Here is a 22164-nt window from a genome sequence, read left to right on the forward strand (position 1 = left end):
ACATTATATCTCACCCCATTACATATGCACACTATACACTCACTGGCCACTTTATTAGGTACACCTGTCCAACTGTGTGTTAAGACTTAATTTCTAATCAGCCAATCACATGGCGGCAACTCAGTGCATTTAGGCATGTAGACATGGTCAAGACAATCTCCTGCAGTTCAAACCGAGCATCAGTATGGGGAAGAAAGGTGATTTGAGTGCCTTTGAACGTGGCATGATTATTGGTGCCAGAAGGGCTGGTCTGAGTATTTCAGAAACTGCTGATCTACTGGGATTTTCACGCACAACCATCTCTAGGGTTTACAGAGAATGGTCCGAAAAAGAAAAAAAATCCAGTGAGCGGCAGTTCTGTGGGCGGAAATGCCTTGTTGATGCCAGAGGTCAGAGGAGAATGGGCATACTGGTTCGAGCTGATAGAAAGGCAACAGTGACTCAAATTGCCACCCGTTACAACTAAGGTAGGCAGAAGAGCATCTCTGAACGCACAGTGCGTCGAACTTTGAGGCAGATGGGCTACAGCAGCAGAAGACCACACTGGGTACCACTCCTCTCAGCTAAGAACAGGAAACTGAGGCTACAATTTGCACAAGCTCATCGAAATTGGACAGTAGAAGATTGGAAAAACGTTGCCTGGTCTGATGAGTCTCGATTTCTGCTGCGACATTCGGATGGTAGGGTCAGAATTTGGCGTAAACAACATGAAAGCATGGATCCATCCTGCCTTGTATCAACGGTTCAGGCTGGTGGTGGTGGTGTCATGGTGTGGGGAATTTTTTCTTGGCACTCTTTGGGCCCCTTGGTACCAATTGAGCATCGTTGCAACGCCACAGCCTACCTGAGTATTGTTGCTGACCATGTCCATCCCTTTATGACCACAATGTACCCAACATCTGATGGCTACTTTCAGCAGGATAATGCGCCATGTCATAAAGCTCGAATCATCTCAGATTGGTTTCTTGAACATGACAATGAGTTCACTGTACTCAAATGGCCTCCTCAGTCACCAGATCTCAATCCAATAGAGCATCTTTGGGATGTGGTGGAACGGGAGATTCGCATCAGGGATGTGCAGCCGACAAATCTGCGCCAACTGTGTGATGCCATCATGTCAATATGGTCCAAAATCTCTGAGGAATGCTTCCAGCACCTTGTTGAATCTCTGCCACGAAGAATTGAGGCAGTTCTGAAGGCAAAAGGGGGTCCAACCCGTTACTAGCATGGTGTACCTAATAAAGTGGCCAGTGAGTGTATATACACTGTATACACACACTACACATGTACAGTATATACACACTATACAATCACAGTATATAGAAACTATACATACACTATTCACACAGTATACATATACTATATACACAGTTAACATACACTATACACACACACTATACTGTACATACACTATAAACACACACTATACACACACACACTATACATACACTATTCACACACACTATACACACAAATACATACACTATACACACACAGTATACATACACTATATACACACACACACTATACATACACTATTCACACACAGTACACATACACTATATACACACACACACACACACACTATACATACACTATTCACACACACTATACATACACTATACACACACAGTATACACACACACTATATACACACAGTATACACACACTATACATACACTATACACACACACTATACATACACTATTCACATACACTATACACACACAGTATACATACACTATATACACACACTATACATACACTATTCACACACACTATACATACACTATACATACACTATATACACACACTATACATACACTATACACACACTATACATACACTATTCACACACACTATACATACACTATACACACACAGTATACATACACTATATACACACACTATACATACACTATACACACACACTATACATACACTATACATACACTATTCACACACACTATACATACACTATACACACACACTATACATACACTATACACACACAGTATACATACACTATATACACACACTATACATACACTATACATACATACACTATTCACACACACTATACATACACTATACACACACTGTATACACACACTATACACACACACTATACATACACTATACACACACAGTATACATACACTATATACACACACTATACATACACTATACACACACACTATACATACACTATACATACACTATTCACACACACTATACATACACTATACACACACACTATACATACACTATACATACACTATACACACACAGTATACATACACTATATACACACAGTATACATACACTATATACACACACTATACATACACTATACACACACACTATACATACACTATACACACACAGTATACATACACTATATACACACACTATACATACACTATACATACACTATACACACACTGTATACACACACTATACACACACACTATACATACACTATACACACACTGTATACACACACTATACATACACTATACACAGTATACATACACTATATACACACACTATACATACAGTTTACACACACACTATACACACACACTATACATACACTATACATACACTATTCACACACACTATACATACACTATACACGCACAGTATACATACACTATATACACACTGTATACATACACTATACACACACTGTATACACACACTATACACACACTGTATACACACACTATACACACACACTATACATACACTATATACACACTGTATACACACACTATACACACACACTATACATACACTATACACACACAGTATACATACACTATATACACACACTATACATACAGTATATACACACACTATACATACACTATACACACACACTATACATACACTATACACACACAGTATACATACACTATATACACACACTATACATACACTATACATACACTATACACACACTGTATACACACACTATACACACACACTATACATACACTATACACACACTGTATACACACACTATACATACACTATACACAGTATACATACAGTATACACACACACTATACATACACTATACATACACTATTCACACACACTATACATACACTATTCACACACACTATACATACACTATACACGCACAGTATACATACACTATATACACACTGTATACACACACTATACATACACTATACACACACAGTATACATACACTATATACACACACTATACATACAGTATATACACACACTATACATACAGTATACACACACACTATACATACACTATACACACACTGTATACACACACTATACATACACTATACACACAGTATACATACACTATATACACACACTATACATACACTATACACACACACTATACATACACTATACACACACACTATACATACACTATTCACACACACTATACATACACTATACACACACTGTATACACACACTATACACACACACTATACATACACTATACACACACTGTATACACACACTATACACACACAGTATACATACACTATACACACACACTATACATACAGTATACACACACACTATACATACACTATTCACACACACTATACATACACTATTCACACACAGTATACATACACTATACACGCACAGTATACATACACTATATACACACTGTATACACACACTATACACACACACTATACACACACAGTATACATACACTATATACACACACTATACATACAGTATACACACACTATACATACACTATTCACACACAGTATACATACACTATTCACACACAGTATACATACACTATATACACACTGTATACACACACTATACACACACACTATACATACACTATACACACACAGTATACACACACTATATACACACACTATACATACACTATACACACACAGTATACACACACTATATACACACACTATACATACAGTATACACACACACTATACATACACTATTCACACACAGTATACATACACTATATACACACACTATACATACACTATTCACACACAGTATACATACACTATATACACACACTATACATACACTATTCACACACAGTATACATACACTATATACACACACTATACATACAGTATACACACACTATACATACACTATTCACACACAGTATACATACACTATATACACACACTATACATACACTATTCACACACAGTATACATACACTATATACACACACTATACATACAGTATACACACACTATACATACACTATTCACACACAGTATACATACACTATATACACACACTATACATACAGTATACACACACACTATACATACACTATTCACACACAGTATACATACACTATATACACACACTATACATACACTATACACACACAGTATACATACACTATATACACACACTATACATACAGTATACACACACTATACATACACTATTCACACACAGTATACATACACTATATACACACACTATACATACAGTATACACACACACTATACATACACTATTCACACACAGTATACATACACTATATACACACTGTATACACACACTATACACACACACTATACATACACTATACACACACAGTATACACACACTATATACACACACTATACATACACTATACACACACAGTAGACACACACTATATACACACACTATACATACAGTATACACACACACTATACATACACTATTCACACACAGTATACATACACTATATACACACACTATACATACACTATTCACACACAGTATACATACACTATATACACACTGTATACACACACTATACACACACACTATACATACACTATTCACACACAGTATACATACACTATATACACACACTATACATACAGTATACACACACTATACATACACTATTCACACACAGTATACATACACTATATACACACACTATACATACACTATTCACACACAGTATACATACACTATATACACACTGTATACACACACTATACACACACACTATACATACACTATTCACACACAGTATACATACACTATATACACACACTATACATACAGTATACACACACTATACATACACTATTCACACACAGTATACATACACTATATACACACACTATACATACACTATTCACACACAGTATACATACACTATATACACACACTATACATACAGTATACACACACACTATACATACACTATTCACACACAGTATACATACACTATATACACACTGTATACACACACTATACACACACACTATACATACACTATACACACACAGTATACACACACTATATACACACACTATACATACACTATACACACACAGTAGACACACACTATATACACACACTATACATACAGTATACACACACACTATACATACACTATTCACACACAGTATACATACACTATATACACACACTATACATACACTATTCACACACAGTATACATACACTATATACACACTGTATACACACACTATACACACACACTATACATACACTATTCACACACAGTATACATACACTATATACACACACTATACATACAGTATACACACACTATACATACACTATTCACACACAGTATACATACACTATATACACACACTATACATACACTATTCACACACAGTATACATACACTATATACACACTGTATACACACACTATACACACACACTATACATACACTATTCACACACAGTATACATACACTATATACACACACTATACATACAGTATACACACACTATACATACACTATTCACACACAGTATACATACACTATATACACACACTATACATACACTATTCACACACAGTATACATACACTATATACACACACTATTCACACACAGTATACATACACTATATACACACACTATACACACACACACACTATACATACACTATTCACACACAGTATACATACACTATATACACACACTATACACACACTATACATACACTATACAGACACAATATACTGTACATACACTATTCATACACAGTATCCACACACTAGACACTATATATTACACACCCACTCATACACACGGAGGACGCTGCACGGACCCCAGCGAGGAAACCGCACAGCGACTCCAAATCCCCAGAGGGGCGGGGCTGCTCGGACCAAATCCTGTGACGTCACGGCTCTCACTCGCGGGGCTGTGATAGTATGACGCGTCCTGTGTACATGTGTCCCCGCCCCTTCCTGGAAGCTCCTCCTCTCGGTGGTTGCATTCTGGAGCCGCTGGTCGGAGTTGTGGAGCGTTTCCCGGGAGCTGGGACTGAGGACGCGGGACGTGGTTGGCGTGCCCGGGAATAGCAGTTGTGGCCGCTGACTCCCGGGGCCAGGAGCACAGTGCACTCTGCGGAAGTCCCGGGGCTCTGCTGCTGCTTTGGGAGGAGGCGCAGGCAGGAACTCTCCGGGCTCTGCCCTCATGGGGGGGAAAGTTCGTGCTGTCACTGTGTGACCTGTGGAGCCGGAGCATGTGACGCTGGGGCAGGTGTGAGCGGCATGCTGCGCTCTGAGTGAGCCGGACTGGTCGGAGCTGTGTGTGCGCTGCCCGGGAGGATGAAGCTGAGCCGGCAGATCACGGTGCTGGGCAGCGCGATATTCTGTGTCGTGATCTTCTCCTTGTATCTCATGCTGGACCGGGGGCAGCTGGACCACCCGATGACCCCCCGCCGAGAGGGGGCATTCCCACAGGTGAGCCCCTGATGCCCTATGTGCTGACCTGCCCCTGATGCCCCCACAGGGTCTCCGCACCAGCCGTGGTCTGGGCACAGCCTGGAGGGTCTGTGGCATCACCAGGTGCCATCCCGGGCTCAGCACTTTGGCATCTTTACTTTTTTCCACCTTGCAACACTTTACACCGGATCTGCTGCCAGTTTTCTGTTTACTTTATTGGATATGATGTCTGATGAGGCCGGTGTACTTACTGTGAGAATCTATTTCATTTTCGCTCCATAATCTTTATAAAATGCTCCCGTCTGATGCTATAATAAGAATTTTTGAAGTCCATCCATACTTGATGAATTCTCAAAGTAAGTACACCAGCCCCACCAGGTCTAGGCAATCCTATTTAATGTGTGCAGTTTGTATTGTGAAATCTGCGGACAGATCTCTTTAAGGACGTGTTAATTAAAGGGGCGTCAGCTATATTACTGAGACCCCCACTGATCCTGAGTGTACAGAACAGAAGGCCTGCGCTGCATGTACTCCGTGTGTTCTCGATGGGGGGGACGTCCGATCTGTTAAGCCCCGGTATTTAGGAAACCCCCCTCTTATTCAGTCTTATGTTACCTTGTTGGTTTGTCGTTTATTTGATGGGTGGTCTTTAAGCATAATTCCAGAAAAGAATGCTAGAAATCCCCCTGGTGCGGTGACCGCTCCTCATCAGTATCGGGGGTAGCGTTTTGGGTATAGATTGTTATATTTTGAGTGCGCCTCTCGCGTTCCCCCTGGACGGAGACCACTGGTGGAGTCTTTTTCCTTGGAAGATGTTCAGCAGATTTTTATATATTTTTTTTTTTTTAAAGTCCTGGTGCTGAGAATTGGTTATTGAAGTTTTCAAAAACTTTCTGGACAGCTGGAATTGTTATAAAATATTAACCCACTACTTTCCTGCTTAGTCCCCCTCATCTGCAGTGACCCGTGCCAATCCTGCAGCTGTGACATCACGCCCTGATGCTGACACTTGCACATAAGGTTACCCGTCACGCGGGGGTCTCACACGTGATGATTGCCCTTAAGTCTATCTGTAGGCTTCTCGCAGTGGTGGGCACTCTGCTTTTCTAAACAGACGTAACTAAAAAAATGGCCGCATATTTTGTTCTTTGTTTACTTTCAATGATTCCAGTGTTATTTGTCTTTTCAGTTAAATATTTATTTTACTCAAGTATTTAGCACCATTAATTCTACAACGCTTTACAGACCTTATCGGTGCTGTCCCCATTGGGGCTCACAATCTAGATTTCCTATCGGTGTGTTTCGAATATTTAGATTCCTTCATACTGCTGCTGGAGACTGTCCTTCCTAGTTAGGTTTTTTTTTATTTTATATTTGCCTATGGCAATGGGGAAATACTTACTAATGCTGCAGAATGTGCCCAGTTCCCATATGGAGGGTAGGAGAGCTGACCTGCGCCGCCGAGGACTTCTTCCCAGTAAGGATCCAGCAGACGTGATGTTGGAGTAACAAGAGGTTTACGTCCAACGCGTTTCGAAGTTGGGCTAACGTCTTCCTCAGGAGATCCACAGTGCTGTCCTGATGAAGCTAGCCCAACCTCGAAAGGCGACGAGAATAAACCGCTTTAACCTCGCGTCTACTGTATCCTTATTGGGAATAGCTCCTCGGCCGCGCAGATCCCCTCTCCTTGTCCTCCGAGCGCTAACACCGCAGGTTTTCCTGTCCTGAGGATGCTGCAGCTGTTTCTTTCTTCTATTCCTCATTTGAGGGTCTCGCAACCCCAAAAGTGACCAGTTACCTGTCCCGTCCCCTGTACCTGCTTGTTGGCTCCCCCTCCCCCCCTTTTTTATTTTTTTCATAAAATTTTTATTGTTGGGTTAAGTTTCAACAAACAATGATAAGAACTTTAAATACTGTATATAAACAGTTTGAACAAGGAAGGAAGATAAGGGCAAATGGAGGGGGAGGGAGAACAGGTATATTGGGAAGGGAAAAGGGACAGCAGAGGTAATAGTGTCCAGAGTCGTTTTGAGCAACATAACAACAGGTTTTAACAAACTGTGCAAAATCTATCAGTCTTAGAGTAATGCTGTGTAACGAGATTCACAGAAAATAAGAAAACCAGAGAAAAACAACGCTTCACATATCAAGTGGTTGCTTCGTATACTCGGGGAGAAGAGATAAAAATCTAATAATCCCCAGGCTGGCATGGAAAAGTATTACCGTAATCCAGAGTCCCCACCTTTTCTGATATTTTGGGAAGATCTTATTAGCAATCGCATAACTATTTTCATATATACTGTGCACTTTATTGCCCCCCCACCATTGTATCCCAGTTCCCATATGTCACAAGCTTTTCTGAAGAACATGATACAAAGGGCCCGATTCGTGTTTTTTTTTTTTTTGAATATTTGTTGCCATTTTTAGCTAAAAATTTTGAACATGGTGCTACTGGGTTCTTGAATTTTGAGCAAAATCAAGTGCTTTTTTTTTTTTATTTAACCTCCTTGCGCATCTGTTAAGAGTAAAAAAAGACTCATGATCCGTTTTAAATGTTGCTCCCAACTGTAAGATTTGTGTGGAAATTTCTGGCATGTAAAAAATCACTCTGGGGGGACCTAAGTACATTTGTGCAAAAAAATTAGCTTTTTTTTTTTTCTCAATCTGGCGTAAATGAGGAAAAACTAAACCTAAAATAGGCGTAAATGCAATATTGAATTGGGCCCACGTTTGCACAGTACTTTATGTAAAACTTATTGTGTCGCTCCTCCAGTTCTGAAGCCATGCTTCCCTACAAAGGCGCATGGGCATCATACTTACTGTGGTAGGACTGAGCGGTGTGTGATTTGGCGATAGATTGTTCTAAATACATTCATGCCTCTCAATGGTGAACTTTCTATGAGTTCTTGGTCTCTGTAGCAGAGCCCTTTCATGATTGGGATTTTCCCATGTCATGGACACTGTCTAATCTTACTCTATTACAGCCTTTAAAGGGAACCTGTCAGCCGTTTTGGCCGATATAAGATGCTGTAGATAAGCCCCCAGTCCGACCTGGAAGATAAGAAGTCTTATTGTACTCACCCAGGGGGCGGTCAGGTCAGATGGGTGTTGCAGGTCCGGTGCCTCCCATCTTCTTGCGATGCCGCCCTCCTGTTGCTTCATCACTCCCCGGCATTGCGTTCCTGCGCAGGTGTACTTATCTGCCCTGTTGAGGGCAGCGTAAAGTACTGCAGTGCGTAGGTGTTGGGCCTCTATGACCTTTCCCAGCGCTTGCGCTCTGCAGTACTTTGCTCTGCCCTCAACAGGGCAGATAAGTACGCCTGCGCAGGAGCGCGATGCCGGGGAGTGATGAAGCAACAGGAGGGCGGCATCGCAAGAAGATGGGAGGCGCAGGACCTGGATCTGCGACGCCCATCGGACCAGACCTCATCGGACCCCCCCACCCGGGTGACTATAGTATTTATTTTTCTTATCTTGCGGTTCGGACCAGGGGCTTATATATAGCATTATATAATGCTGTAGATAAGCCTAGAAAGGCAGTGGCCTTATCTTATAGTGGCCAAAACTGATGACAGGTTCTCTAAGTAACGAGGACGTGTTCCTTTATGTTCAGCGCTGAGGTACCTTTTCTTCGCTGGTGCTAAATGCTTCTACGTTCCCACAATGAGCTTTTTGACGCTGCGTATTTTCCATAGTCAAAAACGCAGCGTCTTACAGTTACAGCAAAGTGGTTGGATTTATAGAGATCTCCTGCCCACGGTGCTTCTTATTTACGCTGTGTAAACTCTCCCACGGTGCGTTTTTCAAATTCGCAGCATGTCATTTTTTCTTGCGGTTACCAGGGCTGTGGAGTCGGAGCTCATTTTGGAGGAGTCGGTATAAAATGGTCCGACTCCTAAAATATATAATAAATTGGGTACAGTAGTTCAATGCAGAATGTGCTGATTATTTTTTCATAGGAATTTGGGAAAGTTATGAAATGTCCTATAAATGGTTGTTCTATTCCTGATCTAAGGCTACATTCACACACAGCGTTTTTGCTGCGTTTTTTGAGGATACGTTTTTCAGCTGCAAAATGAGATCAGCTTTTTAAAAAAACGCATCACATGAAAGGTTTTTGAGCTCATAGATAATGTTTTCAATAGCAGAGCAGATTTCTAATCTGCTTTTATCTATATATCTGTCTATCCATATCTTATTTGTACCAAAAAGAATGAAAGCCGGCTAGCACACAGACTAACACTCCTTCTATTTTTAGCACCCGTCAGGTACAACTCATAGCTGCCCAAAAGGATGCCCAGGACAGGCATTGCTCATCTTCAGTAACACATCAACATCAATTGATAGTTGGAATAAATAGACTGCATTCACCACATCTTAAGGTGCAGGCTTTATTTTCAAGTGTAGAGGTGTGCAGTATAAGGTTCTGCAGCAGCTGAGGTGTGCAGTATGAGATTCTGCAGTTTTGATCCTGGCTAAAACCGTTTCTTATAGATATGGCGAACCCTCAGGTAACCCTAAATGAAGGTCAATGGACACAGGTGGCTGAATTGAAGGAACTGCTTAATCGCATGTTTACCGTGACTAAAAAATTACAAGCTGAGGATTTAACTCCTGGCATTTTCATAAGGGAGTGGAAGAACTTGCTATTTTGCCTGTCCCAAAGAGGAGATTTAATCGCAGATGGTATTTCTGCTTCAATGAAATGGAGAGAGACACAGCTATTGGAAAATAAAATTTTTCTGGCGGCTGTTTATGTGGACCCAAGTCATCGTATATTGCTTGATGATCAACAGCTTACTAAAGGAAAAGAAGCTCTGACTGAGGTAGCAGTTATGATGAGTGGCCTGCAGGAGGACTTGGGTCCTGACAGTGCTACTGCTGCCATATCTTCATCCTCATCAGATGAGGAGTTTGACTTTGACAAGTATTTGGATGATATGGAGCAGGCAAAGCGTTGCAAGGAAAAAGATTTCACTCCGTCTCCAATAGCAAGCAGATTGACCATATTTCAGCAAAATGTTTCACTTGCTCTCAAAGAAGAAGAAAAATTCAACCGTTCATCAAAACTGACTGTGCATGAGGCAATTCCTTTATACCCGGAAATTTAGAGATGTTGCCCATGTGGTCACGGCTTTGCCTCCAACCCAAGTTAGTGTAGAGAGGTTGTTCTCTGGCCTTAAAATTATTAGGTCAGATTCTACTGTAGGTCATCTATCAAGGAGGATCTGATGGAGGCAATTATTTCTTAGAACAAAGTCATAGACTGCACAAATGTTATTTAGTAGGTTTTTGTTGAAAACTGTTTTTTGCCACTTACATAGTTTATTACATAGTGATACATACATACATACTGTCATGGCCAAAAGTTTTGAGAATGACACAAATATTATATTTTCACATGATCTGCTGCCCTCTGGTTTTTATGTGTGTTTGTCAGATGTTTTTATCACATACAGAAATATAATTGCAATCATATTATGAGTAACAAAAGGTTATATTGACAGAATGAGTTAATGCAGCAAGTCAATATTTGCAGTGTTGACCCTTCTTCTTCAGGACCTCAGCAATTCTCCCTGGCATGCTCTCAAACAACTTCTGGATCAAATCCTGACTGATAGCAGTCCATTCTTGCAAAATCAATGCTTTTATTTTGTCTGAATTTGAAGGTTTTTGTTTGTCCACCCGTCTCTTGATGATTGACCACAAGTTCTCAATGGGATTAAGATCTGGGGAGTTTCCAGGCCATGGTCCCAAAATCTCTGTTTTGTTCCCTGAGCCATTTAGTTATCACCTTTGCTTTATGGCAAGGTGCTCCATCATGTTGAAAAAGGCATTGTTGATCGCCAAACTGCTCTTGGACGGTTGGGAGAAGTTGCTCTTGGAGGACATTCTGGTACCATTCTGTATTCATGGCTGTGTTTTTAGGCAAGACTGAGAGAGAGCCCATTCCCTTGGCTGAGAAGCCACCCCACACATGAATGGTTTCAGGATGCTTGACAGTTGGCATGAGACAAGACTGGTGGTAGCGCTCACCTGGTCTTCTCCGAATAAGCCGTTTTCCAGATGTCCCAAACAATCGAAAAGGGGATTCATCAGAGAAAATGACTTTACCCCAGTTCTCAGCAGTCCACTCCCTGTACCTCTTGCAGAATATCAGTCTGTCCATGATGTTTTTTCAGGAGAGACGTGGCTTCTTTGCTGCCCTCCTTGAGACCAGGCCTTGCTCCATGAGTCTCCGCCTCACAGTGCGTGCAGATGCACTCACACCTGCCTGCTGCCATTCCTAAGCAAGCTCTGCACTGCTGGTAGCCCAATCCCGCAGCTGAAACACTTTTAAGAGACGGTCCTGGCGCTTGCTGGTCTTTCTTGGGCGCCCTGGAGCCTTTTTGGCAACAAGGGAACCTCTCTCCTTGAAGTTCTCTTGATGCGATAGATTGTTGACTGAGGTGCAATCTTTCTAGCTGCGATACTCTTCCCTGTTAGGCCATTTTTGTGCAGTGCAATGATGATTGCACGTGTTTCTTTAGAGATAACCATGGTTAACAGAAGAGAAACAATGATGCCAAGCACCAGCCTCCTTTTAAAGTGTCCAGTGGTGTCATTCTTACTTAATCATGACAGATTGATCTCCAGCCCTTTCCTCATCAACACCCACACCTGTGTTAATGGAGCAATCACTGAAACGATGTTAGCTGGTCCTTTTAAGGCAGGGCTGCAATGATGTTGAAATGTGTTTTGGGGGATAAAGTTAATTTTCTAGGCAAATATTGACTTTGCAAGTAATTGCTGTTAAGCTGTTCACTTTTTATAACATTCAGGAGTATATGCAAATTGCCATTAGAAAAAATGAAGCAGTAGACTTTGTAAAAATTAATATTTGTGTCATTCTCAAAACTTTTGGCCATGACTGTGTGTGTGTGTATGTGTGTGTATGTATATATATATATATATATATATATATATATATATATATATATATATATATATATATATATATATATATACAATGTATTAGTTTTTTGTGTTCTAAAGTTGTATTCCAATAAATATATATTATGTTCTATCTAAATGTCTTAATTATTGTATCATAAAAATGATTGAATGTCTGATGTTCACATTTGTACTACAATAAATTTTTCACTTAAATATAAAATCTGTTGGAGTCGGAGTCGCAGGTTTGGCTTGTCGACTCCACAGCCCTGGCGGGTACGCTGAGATTTATGTGCAGATTTTCCCCATAGACTGACATTAGATACGGAAGAAAGGTAAGAAAACGCACAAGTGTCTTTAGTGAGTTTCAGATGCGAAAACGTAAATAAAAAAAAGCGTGTAATCCACAACTATGTACGACAATGAAATCAACATACGTCAAAAAGCACAATAATAAAAAGGAAGTAACCTAATTTAAAGAATGGGCCCAGAAATGGTGTCTAAGCTCATTGTGGTAACATAGCCTCCTTATACAGTCATTTGAAATAAGTAGAATCCTCTCGGTTCAAAGCTAATATATGTTCAGTTGAAGAAAACCCGGGTGGTTTCTAGTCATTATCTGCAGGGAGAGGGGGTTTACGGATTCCTATTGATTTCGGAATACAAGGATGACTGTTTTTGGCAATTTTTGGTGCAATGTATTTGTTTTGTGCCAATCACATCCGTATTCATCTGGGTTTACACAGTGTTGCTGATTGAGCTAGACAAGATTTAGAAATGTTATGCAGATGTAACTTTTTTAGCGCTGAACGCAAATGCTCGTTACTCGGGTTTGCCGAAGGTGCTCGGTACGCACCGAGTAACGCGGGTGCTCGAGTGACATGTTAGAGTCCCTGCAGCCTCATGTCTCATGTTTTACAGCTGTTAGCCACAAAACATGTGGGAAAAATGACATTTGTCAGCAACATTTCATTCAATTTGGAATGTTAAATAACTTCTTCAATATGATTTCTATAATTTGCGATGCAATAGTTGTGTATTACTTACATCTGATATCCATGGGTGCAGAGCTACATACCTATGGCCTCCTATCCGCTGCTTCGTTGGCTCGTATAGGGAGCTCATAGCACACAGAATTGTACAATCTTTAAAGCCAAACATAACCTCCTGTATAACTTTTTACTATGCTATTGGCATCATTTAGGACTTCCCATCATAGGCTGCAGGGAAATAAACAAGTCTAGCTATGCTGCAGTCTAAGTCCCATGTCCGGGCATTAAGATGTTAAGAAATCAGAATTTTTTTTTTTTTTTTTTGTCAGATCTAGTATTATTATCAACATCTGACACCATATGACATTGGTATACTCCTGGGCAACCCTACAGGAGCACACATTCACAAAAAATATTTTTAAAATCTGATTTGTATGTGATGCATCAGCACTAAATAGTCGAAGTTGATGAAGTGAAAAAAATATAGGCTTAAATTTATGGGGTCAAATAACTACAATTTGGCATATGCATATGTATTCACCCCTTTTGCTCTGAATCCCCTTTCATAAGTCACATGATTAGTGACAGTAAGTCCACCTGTGTGCAATCAAAGTGTCACATAGCCTGTCTGTGTATACTGTACACACCTTTTCTGAAAGGCCACAGATATGGCAACACCATTAAGCAGAAGGCACGTGCTGGGGTCCGATGAGACCAAAATTCAACTTTTTGGCCACCAAGGTAAACACCATGTCTGGAGCCAAACCATCACAGCTCCTCACACCAAGAACATCCTCCCCACAGTGAAACATGGTGGTGACAGCAGCATGCTGTGGGGATGTTTTTCTACAGTAGGAACAGGGAAAATAGTTTGTCAAGGGGAAGATGGAATTTGCAAACTACAGGGATGATCTGAGCAAAACCTGTTTGTCAGTGTTTTGAGTCTGGGACGGGGGTTCACCTTCCAGCAAGGCAATGACTCAAAGCATACTGCTAAAGCAACACGCGAGTGATTTAAGGGGAAACATGTAAAAGTTTTGGAGTGGCCTAGTCAAAGCCCAGACCTTAATCCAATTGAGAATCTGTTGTCAGACTTCAAGATTGCTGTTCACCAGAGGAAACCATATAACAGAAAGGAGCTGGAGCCGTTTTGCCTTGAGGAATTTCCAAAAACTCCAGTGGCCAGATGTGGAAAGCTCATAGAGACTTCTCCAAAGCAACTTGCAGCTGTAATTGCCACAAAAGGAGGCTCCACAATGTACTGACTTTAGGGGGGGTGAATAGTTATGCACACTGAAGTTTTCATTTTGTCCTATTTGTTCACTTCACAATAAAAAGAGAGCCAAATGTTCACAGTTCTAGGCATGTTCTTTACATGAACTGATGCATAAAAAAATCCAGTGAAATTCCAGGTTGTGAAGTAGAAAAATGTCAAGGGGGTGAATACTTTTGCAAGCCACTGTACGTCCTCATCTGTTGCTGTATCTGTCACATTTCACATCATAGCTAGTTGTCATTGTAAATCAGGGGTGGGGAATCTTCTTTCTGCCAAGGGCCATTTGGATATTTATACCATCCTTCGGGGGCCGTACAAACTCCGCCCACAAAGTACATCCTGACTCTGGCACTGGTTTCATGACTTAATCTTTCATTGCATGCCCTTCAATGTTCAGTAGTGAACACTGGGGGGTGTGTGCCAACAGAGCAAGAAGAAATTAATGAGCTTGTGGCAATCAAAATACAGCTCCCTGCCCAAGAATGCAGACCCTGAGAATCTGCTCGGGGGCCTGATAAAAGGTCATCGAGGGCCGTAAATGGCCCTGGGGCCTGAGGTTCCCCATCCCTGTTGTAAACAGTCAACATCTTAGGGTACTGTCAAACTTAGCGATGTACCAGCGATCCCGACCAGCGATATGACGCGGTCAGGATCGCTGGTACATCGCTAAGTGGTCGCTAGTGAGCTGCCTCACAGGCAGATCTCACCAGCGACGTCGCTGGGGACGGGGGTCGCTACTTACCTGTCACACTAGGCGATCCTGCGTCCTCCCGCCCGGCTCGTCTCTCCACAGGAAGCTGACGACGAGAAGCAGTCCTGGACGTTCTCGCGCGATCAGCAATAACCAGCGGGGGAGCCGGTCGTAGGTAAGTATCAGACTCAGCGATATCGCTAGCAATATCGCTATAACGTCACAAGTTATAGCGATATTGCTAGCGATATCGTTTAGTGTGACAGTACCTTTAGTCTGATTATTGCACAATGTCTGTGAGAAGAGGGATCTGAACTGAAAAGATCCACAGAAAGTTCTCTGGAAATGTTTAGCCTTCAAAAATTGCTAGAAGATGCCTGAAGAGCAGTGAATTCATCCCTTGGCTACAATACAGACTGAGACAAATCTTTGAAAAACTAGACTAGCAAACGTTGTATTATCTCTGCTACTCAACGCGCTATTTGTAAAGCATGAAGTGATTTTTCAGAGGTGATTGCAAACCGCCTCTTTCCTTCTCCAGACACTTGGCTGTAGCAGGGTTGGAAGTAAACGGTGTACGGTCCAAGAACATCAGAGCGCAATAGACTGGTGGCTGATCTCGGGTTCAGCAGCTCAGCTCCCATTCACTTTAATATAAACTGAGCTGCAGTACCTGGAGATGGCTCTGTACAAGAGCTACTAACATACCAGACCCCAGCGATCTGAAATTAAAGGGAACCTGTCATCAGTTTTGGCCGATATAAGTTACGGCCATCACCTTTCAGGGCTGATATACAGCATTCTGTAATGCTGTACATCGGCCCCCGACCCGACCTGTTATAGTAGAAAAATAACTTTTATTAAACTCACCTGTGGGGCGGGGCGGGGCGGTCCGAGGGCTGTCGTTCTTCTTGGTCCGGCACCTCCCATCTTCATGCGATGCCGCCCTCCTGCTTGTTTTGTGTCGCGCTCCTGCGCAGGCGTACTTCTCTGCCCTGTTAAGAGCAGAGCAGAAAGGTCAGAGAGGCCCAGCGCCTGTGCACTGCAGGACTTTGCTCTGCTCTCAACAGGGCAGAGAAGTACACCTGTGCAGGAGCACGACGCGAAGCAAGCAGGAGGGTGGCACCGCATGAAGATTGGAGGCACCGGACCAAGAAGAGCGACACCCCTCGGACTGGACCGCCCCGCAGGTGAGTGTTATTTTTCTACTCTTACAGGTCGGGTCGGGGGCAGATATGCAGCGTTATAGAATGCTGTATATCAGCCCTGAAAAGTCATAGCCGTAACTTATATCGGCCAAATCTGATGACAGGTTCCCTTTAATATCAAAATGCGAATATGGTTGCACTCAATCGTTAAAGCATGTCAGTGTGAAATGCATGAAGTGTGAATAGCAAAATGGCTTTTGAATTTTAGGAAAAACTATACATGAAACGCTTAGCACAAAATTTGGCCAAATAGTGTGAGCCCATCAACCATTGCCAAGGTGATCTCATGAATCTGATGGGTCCCTGACCTCCCTGTTCAGTGTGAACACTTACCTATGGCTAATATCTGCGTGTATGGGTGAATATAAACACCTCTCTTGGTAAAGTTTACATTTATGGGTTGGTCGGAACCTGATGTGATGTAATTAAAATGACCACATGGTGAAGGGCAGAGTGCCAGTCAGAAAAGTTAGACTATAAATAACTGAAAAACTGACTGAAACATCAAGGACTAGTCTGTTCAGACCAGTTCTTGATGTTTCAGTTAGTTTTTCTGTTATTTAGGTTCCCTTTAATGTAACCTACAAGTAAGTCATTGCTATATCAGTCTTGGACAAACCCTTTAACAATCTCAGTGCTCAGGAACTAGTGACTGTAACCCCCCCCCCCCCCTCTTCCCTCCTGGCTGTTTTTTGTTTGGCGCTGTAGCTGTAACTTTTATTTTTCCATCAACATAGCCACTTGATGGCTTTTTTTTATATTTTTTTTTTTTTGTTTTTTGCAGGCAAAGTTTTATGAAACCCCCCCCCCCCCCCCCATTAATTTTATCATTTTATGTAGCAAAAAATGCAATTCCGACTTTTTTATATGTTGCTTTTTATGGTGGTCATTCTGAGCTAAAAATATTCTCATTTTTTTTTTAGGTCAGAACAAATATGCTCTAAACGTTAATAGTATATTTTTAATTTTATTTTTTTGTTAAATAGTGTTTAAAGGGCCTCTTAAGCAATTTTTCAGGTATTTTTATCACCTTTTTACCAGCATTTTTGGTGGCTTTACTTTGTAGCGTTTGTGGGGGAAAAAATCCCCCCCCCCTTTTTTTTTTTTTTTTTTTTTTTTCCCCTAGTGTATACCTCAGACCCAAAAAACTATAAAGACACAGTGCATTTTACATTATGTAACATTTGGCCACGTAGGACTTAACAGGGAAAAGGGGAAAGTGGGTTGTTCTCTTAAAGCACCACGCCAGCTTTTTTTTTTTTTTTTTTTTCCCCTCTTTCAACACTGGAGTGGCGCTCCAAATGTAAGCCCCCCCCATTCTTATACTTTTCTTCGGCTCCACCTTTTACCGACGGCGCTCCGAATGTCAAAATTAACGTTACAACTGCTCAAAGTAAGTTTGAGAGCCAGAGCAAGTCTTTCATAGAGATGTATTGAAAAGTGACCACCAGCGCGCTTCATGAAACACTGGAGCCGCCGACAGATTACTTTTGGCCGGAGAATGACGGGGCGAACCTAGAAAAGGATGAAGGTGGCTGCAGATGAGGATGAGATGAGGCATGGTAATTACATTTAAAGCACCACATCAGCGGCGCAATAAAAAAAAAAGTTGAAGTGGTTCTTTAAGAACTGTAATTGTCCTCTAATGTAGGCCTCTATCTCCTAAATTACAATCCACTGAGTATAGAGTGATAAGTTTTAGCATTAGCGTTTTATTCAGTCTTTATTAGAACAAATATGCCAAACATGAAAAATAAAGGTTCAGAATGCATGAAATGCTGGTACTATCAAGACCTCACTACAGACTCATGTGATTATCCCGGTGCTATAGTGAGTGGTTCGTAATTATTGTTCTTCTGGAACTCGCAACTCTTTGTATACTGGTTGTGTGTGTGTTTGAACCAAAATATGGTTGTTGTTGGTGCTTTAAAAAGAACTGGTTTGTATTTAGTCTTATGTCCTGAAAAGTACATGTCAGTGCTCAGTCTTTCTGTCTTTTTCTCAAAGCAGCATTTCTTACATTTGGAAGAATCTGGTTATGTTGTAAGGTGAAGTATCATTTCTGCATGCCATTTGGCCCAGCAGCATAACCCACCTGTCACGGGTTTCCCGTAACAGAGAGGAGCCAGAAAACTGCAGTGTCTGAGTTGTACTCCTATGCTGAATAGAAGCACTTCACCTTCTTATTACATGGTGTAAATTTCTTTGGGCAGTGCAGGGGTTAATCTGCTCTGTTGAGAGCTCTTGGAGCTAGGGCTCTCAGCTGTGCACTTTTAGCCACTCCCGTCTGCTGTATAATTTGGGTCCTAACTAACACGGTGTTGGTGGTGGTTTGAGTAATCTTTTGGTGGATTTTTCTGTGACAGTTGCTTTGTTTTGTGAATGTGATAATTCCCTTTCTTCTCCTACTTTGGTTTAACCCCATCCTTCACTCCCTAGTGCATCTCTGTTATATGTGAGTCTATATTTGTATGTTTGGTAAATTCCATTATCCCTGTTCGTATTAACTTGAAAGTCTAGTTGGTGTACTACCGTTCACTACTACTCCCTTCTCCCCTGGGTGGTGGAAAGATACAGGTGGTGGGCGGATTCAGGAGATAAGGCAAGGTACGTAGCCCCAGCATCTTCACCTTCAGAATTAACTCGGGGAGCAGGGCTAGCTAGGGTGCCCCCTAGCATTAGGTACAGGGATCGAGCCCCTTTTCCCAGGACACCTGATAAGAGTCATGACACCACCTTTTTGAGGGTAGTAAATGGGTTGTCCAGACTAAAATGACAAGTCTACAGTCACTCTGTGACTTCAGACATGTAAATCCTTATATTGCGCACTGTGAAGATTCTCCCGTGTAAGGGGCAGGAACAACGGTCCCTTGATCCCTCTAGTATGTGATATGCATACTCCTGGTCAAAATCTTGAACAATAAATTCGCATTGAACACACCAGAAACAGTCTAGTCGGAATGTTGCTGAGTGTGCATATCACATATTTATGTTATGTGACCTCCATTCCAGCCGCCGACATCGGTGAATCCTCACAATGGTCGCTGTGAGGATTCTCAAGTCTACATTCATCTAGAGTGTCTCCAGACTTGTCGATTTAAGGGGCCTTTACACATAGCGATTATCGCTAAAGCGTCACCGATTTTGTTACGCAGCAGCGATATCGCTATGTGTGATACTTACCTCCGACCGGCTCCCCCGCTGTCTGTCGCTGATCGCGCGAGATCGTCCATTTCTCGTCGGGCGCTTCCTGCTGGTGCCGACGAGCGACGCGTGGACGCGGGCGGGAGGACGTCGGGATCGCCGCGTCTGAAAGGTAAGTAACGACCGCTGCTGCGTCACTACATCGCTGTGAGATCTGCCTGTTTGGAAGCTCACTAGCGACCATTTAGCGATGCACCAGCGATCCGGACCGGGTCGTATAGTTGTCGGGATTGCTGGTGCATCGCTAAATGTAAAGGGGCCTTTAGGGTATCGTTACACCTAGCGATGCACCAGCGATCCCGACCAGCGATATGACGCGGTCAGGATCGCTGGTGCATCGCTAGGTGGTCGCTAGTGAGCTGCCACACAGGCAGATCTCACTAGCGACATCGCTGGGGTCGGGGATCGCTACTTACCTGTCAGACGTGGCGATCCTGCGTCCTCCCACCCGGCTCCACGCGTTGCTCGTCGTCACAGCAGGAAGTGGCCGACGAGGAATGGTCCAGCAGCTTCTCGCGCGATCAGCGATAACCAGCGGGGGAGCCGGTCGGAGGTAAGTATCACACACAGCGATATTGCTAGCAATATCGCTGTAACGTCACAAAATCTGTGACTTTACAGCGATATTGCTAGCAATATCGCAGTGTGTAACGGGGGCTTTAGACCGGACAACACCTTTAACTACAATCTTCCTCTGGAGGATTATCCATCCTACTGATAAGAGTGTTAGACCATGCAATATGTGTGTGTGTGTATAATATATATATTTTTATAGTCGGCGGCGTATCTCCTGGGTTTGTGACGCAGAGCACACTTTAGGAAAACTCTCCGGTGTTTTCTTTTCCTGAAACATCTTCCCTTGTCCTTTTGGTTATTTTTGTTGCGGTGCCGCTGGAAGATCCTTTTTTTTTTTTCTAAGTGTATGTAAACTAGTGAGCAGCTTCCAAACCACCTGAAGCTGCCTGAATAATGTGCTTCACAGCTTAATAAGCCTGAAGTGGTTATTAGAAGCTCAAACATATGCTGTGCATAGATTCATTTTTTTTTTATAACGCTGGTGCACCAAAATGCCGTGCGCGTGTGACCTTAAACCGGCTTTAGAATTGTGTAGTAAGGTAAGTTGCATC

At 42.0% G+C, this 22164-nt stretch overlaps 1 protein-coding gene across 1 annotated transcript in view; it reads left to right on the top strand.

Annotated features, from left to right (window-relative positions):
- The first annotated feature begins 6233 nt into the window (after nucleotides 1-6233).
- The window catches only part of MAN2A1 (mannosidase alpha class 2A member 1), a 195345-nt gene continuing 179414 nt past the window's right edge, over nucleotides 6234-22164 (top strand). Inside the window, exon 1 of the mRNA XM_073549319.1 lies at nucleotides 6234-6751. Within this exon, the coding sequence (XP_073405420.1) occupies nucleotides 6617-6751 (135 nt within the window). The 5' untranslated portion in view covers nucleotides 6234-6616. The remainder of the gene's footprint in view (nucleotides 6752-22164) is intronic.

The sequence above is a fragment of the Dendrobates tinctorius genome, unplaced genomic scaffold, assembly GCF_039654945.1.
Source record: "Dendrobates tinctorius isolate UK_male_01 unplaced genomic scaffold, ASM3965494v1 ptg000003l, whole genome shotgun sequence".
Taxonomy (NCBI): domain Eukaryota; kingdom Metazoa; phylum Chordata; class Amphibia; order Anura; family Dendrobatidae; genus Dendrobates; species Dendrobates tinctorius.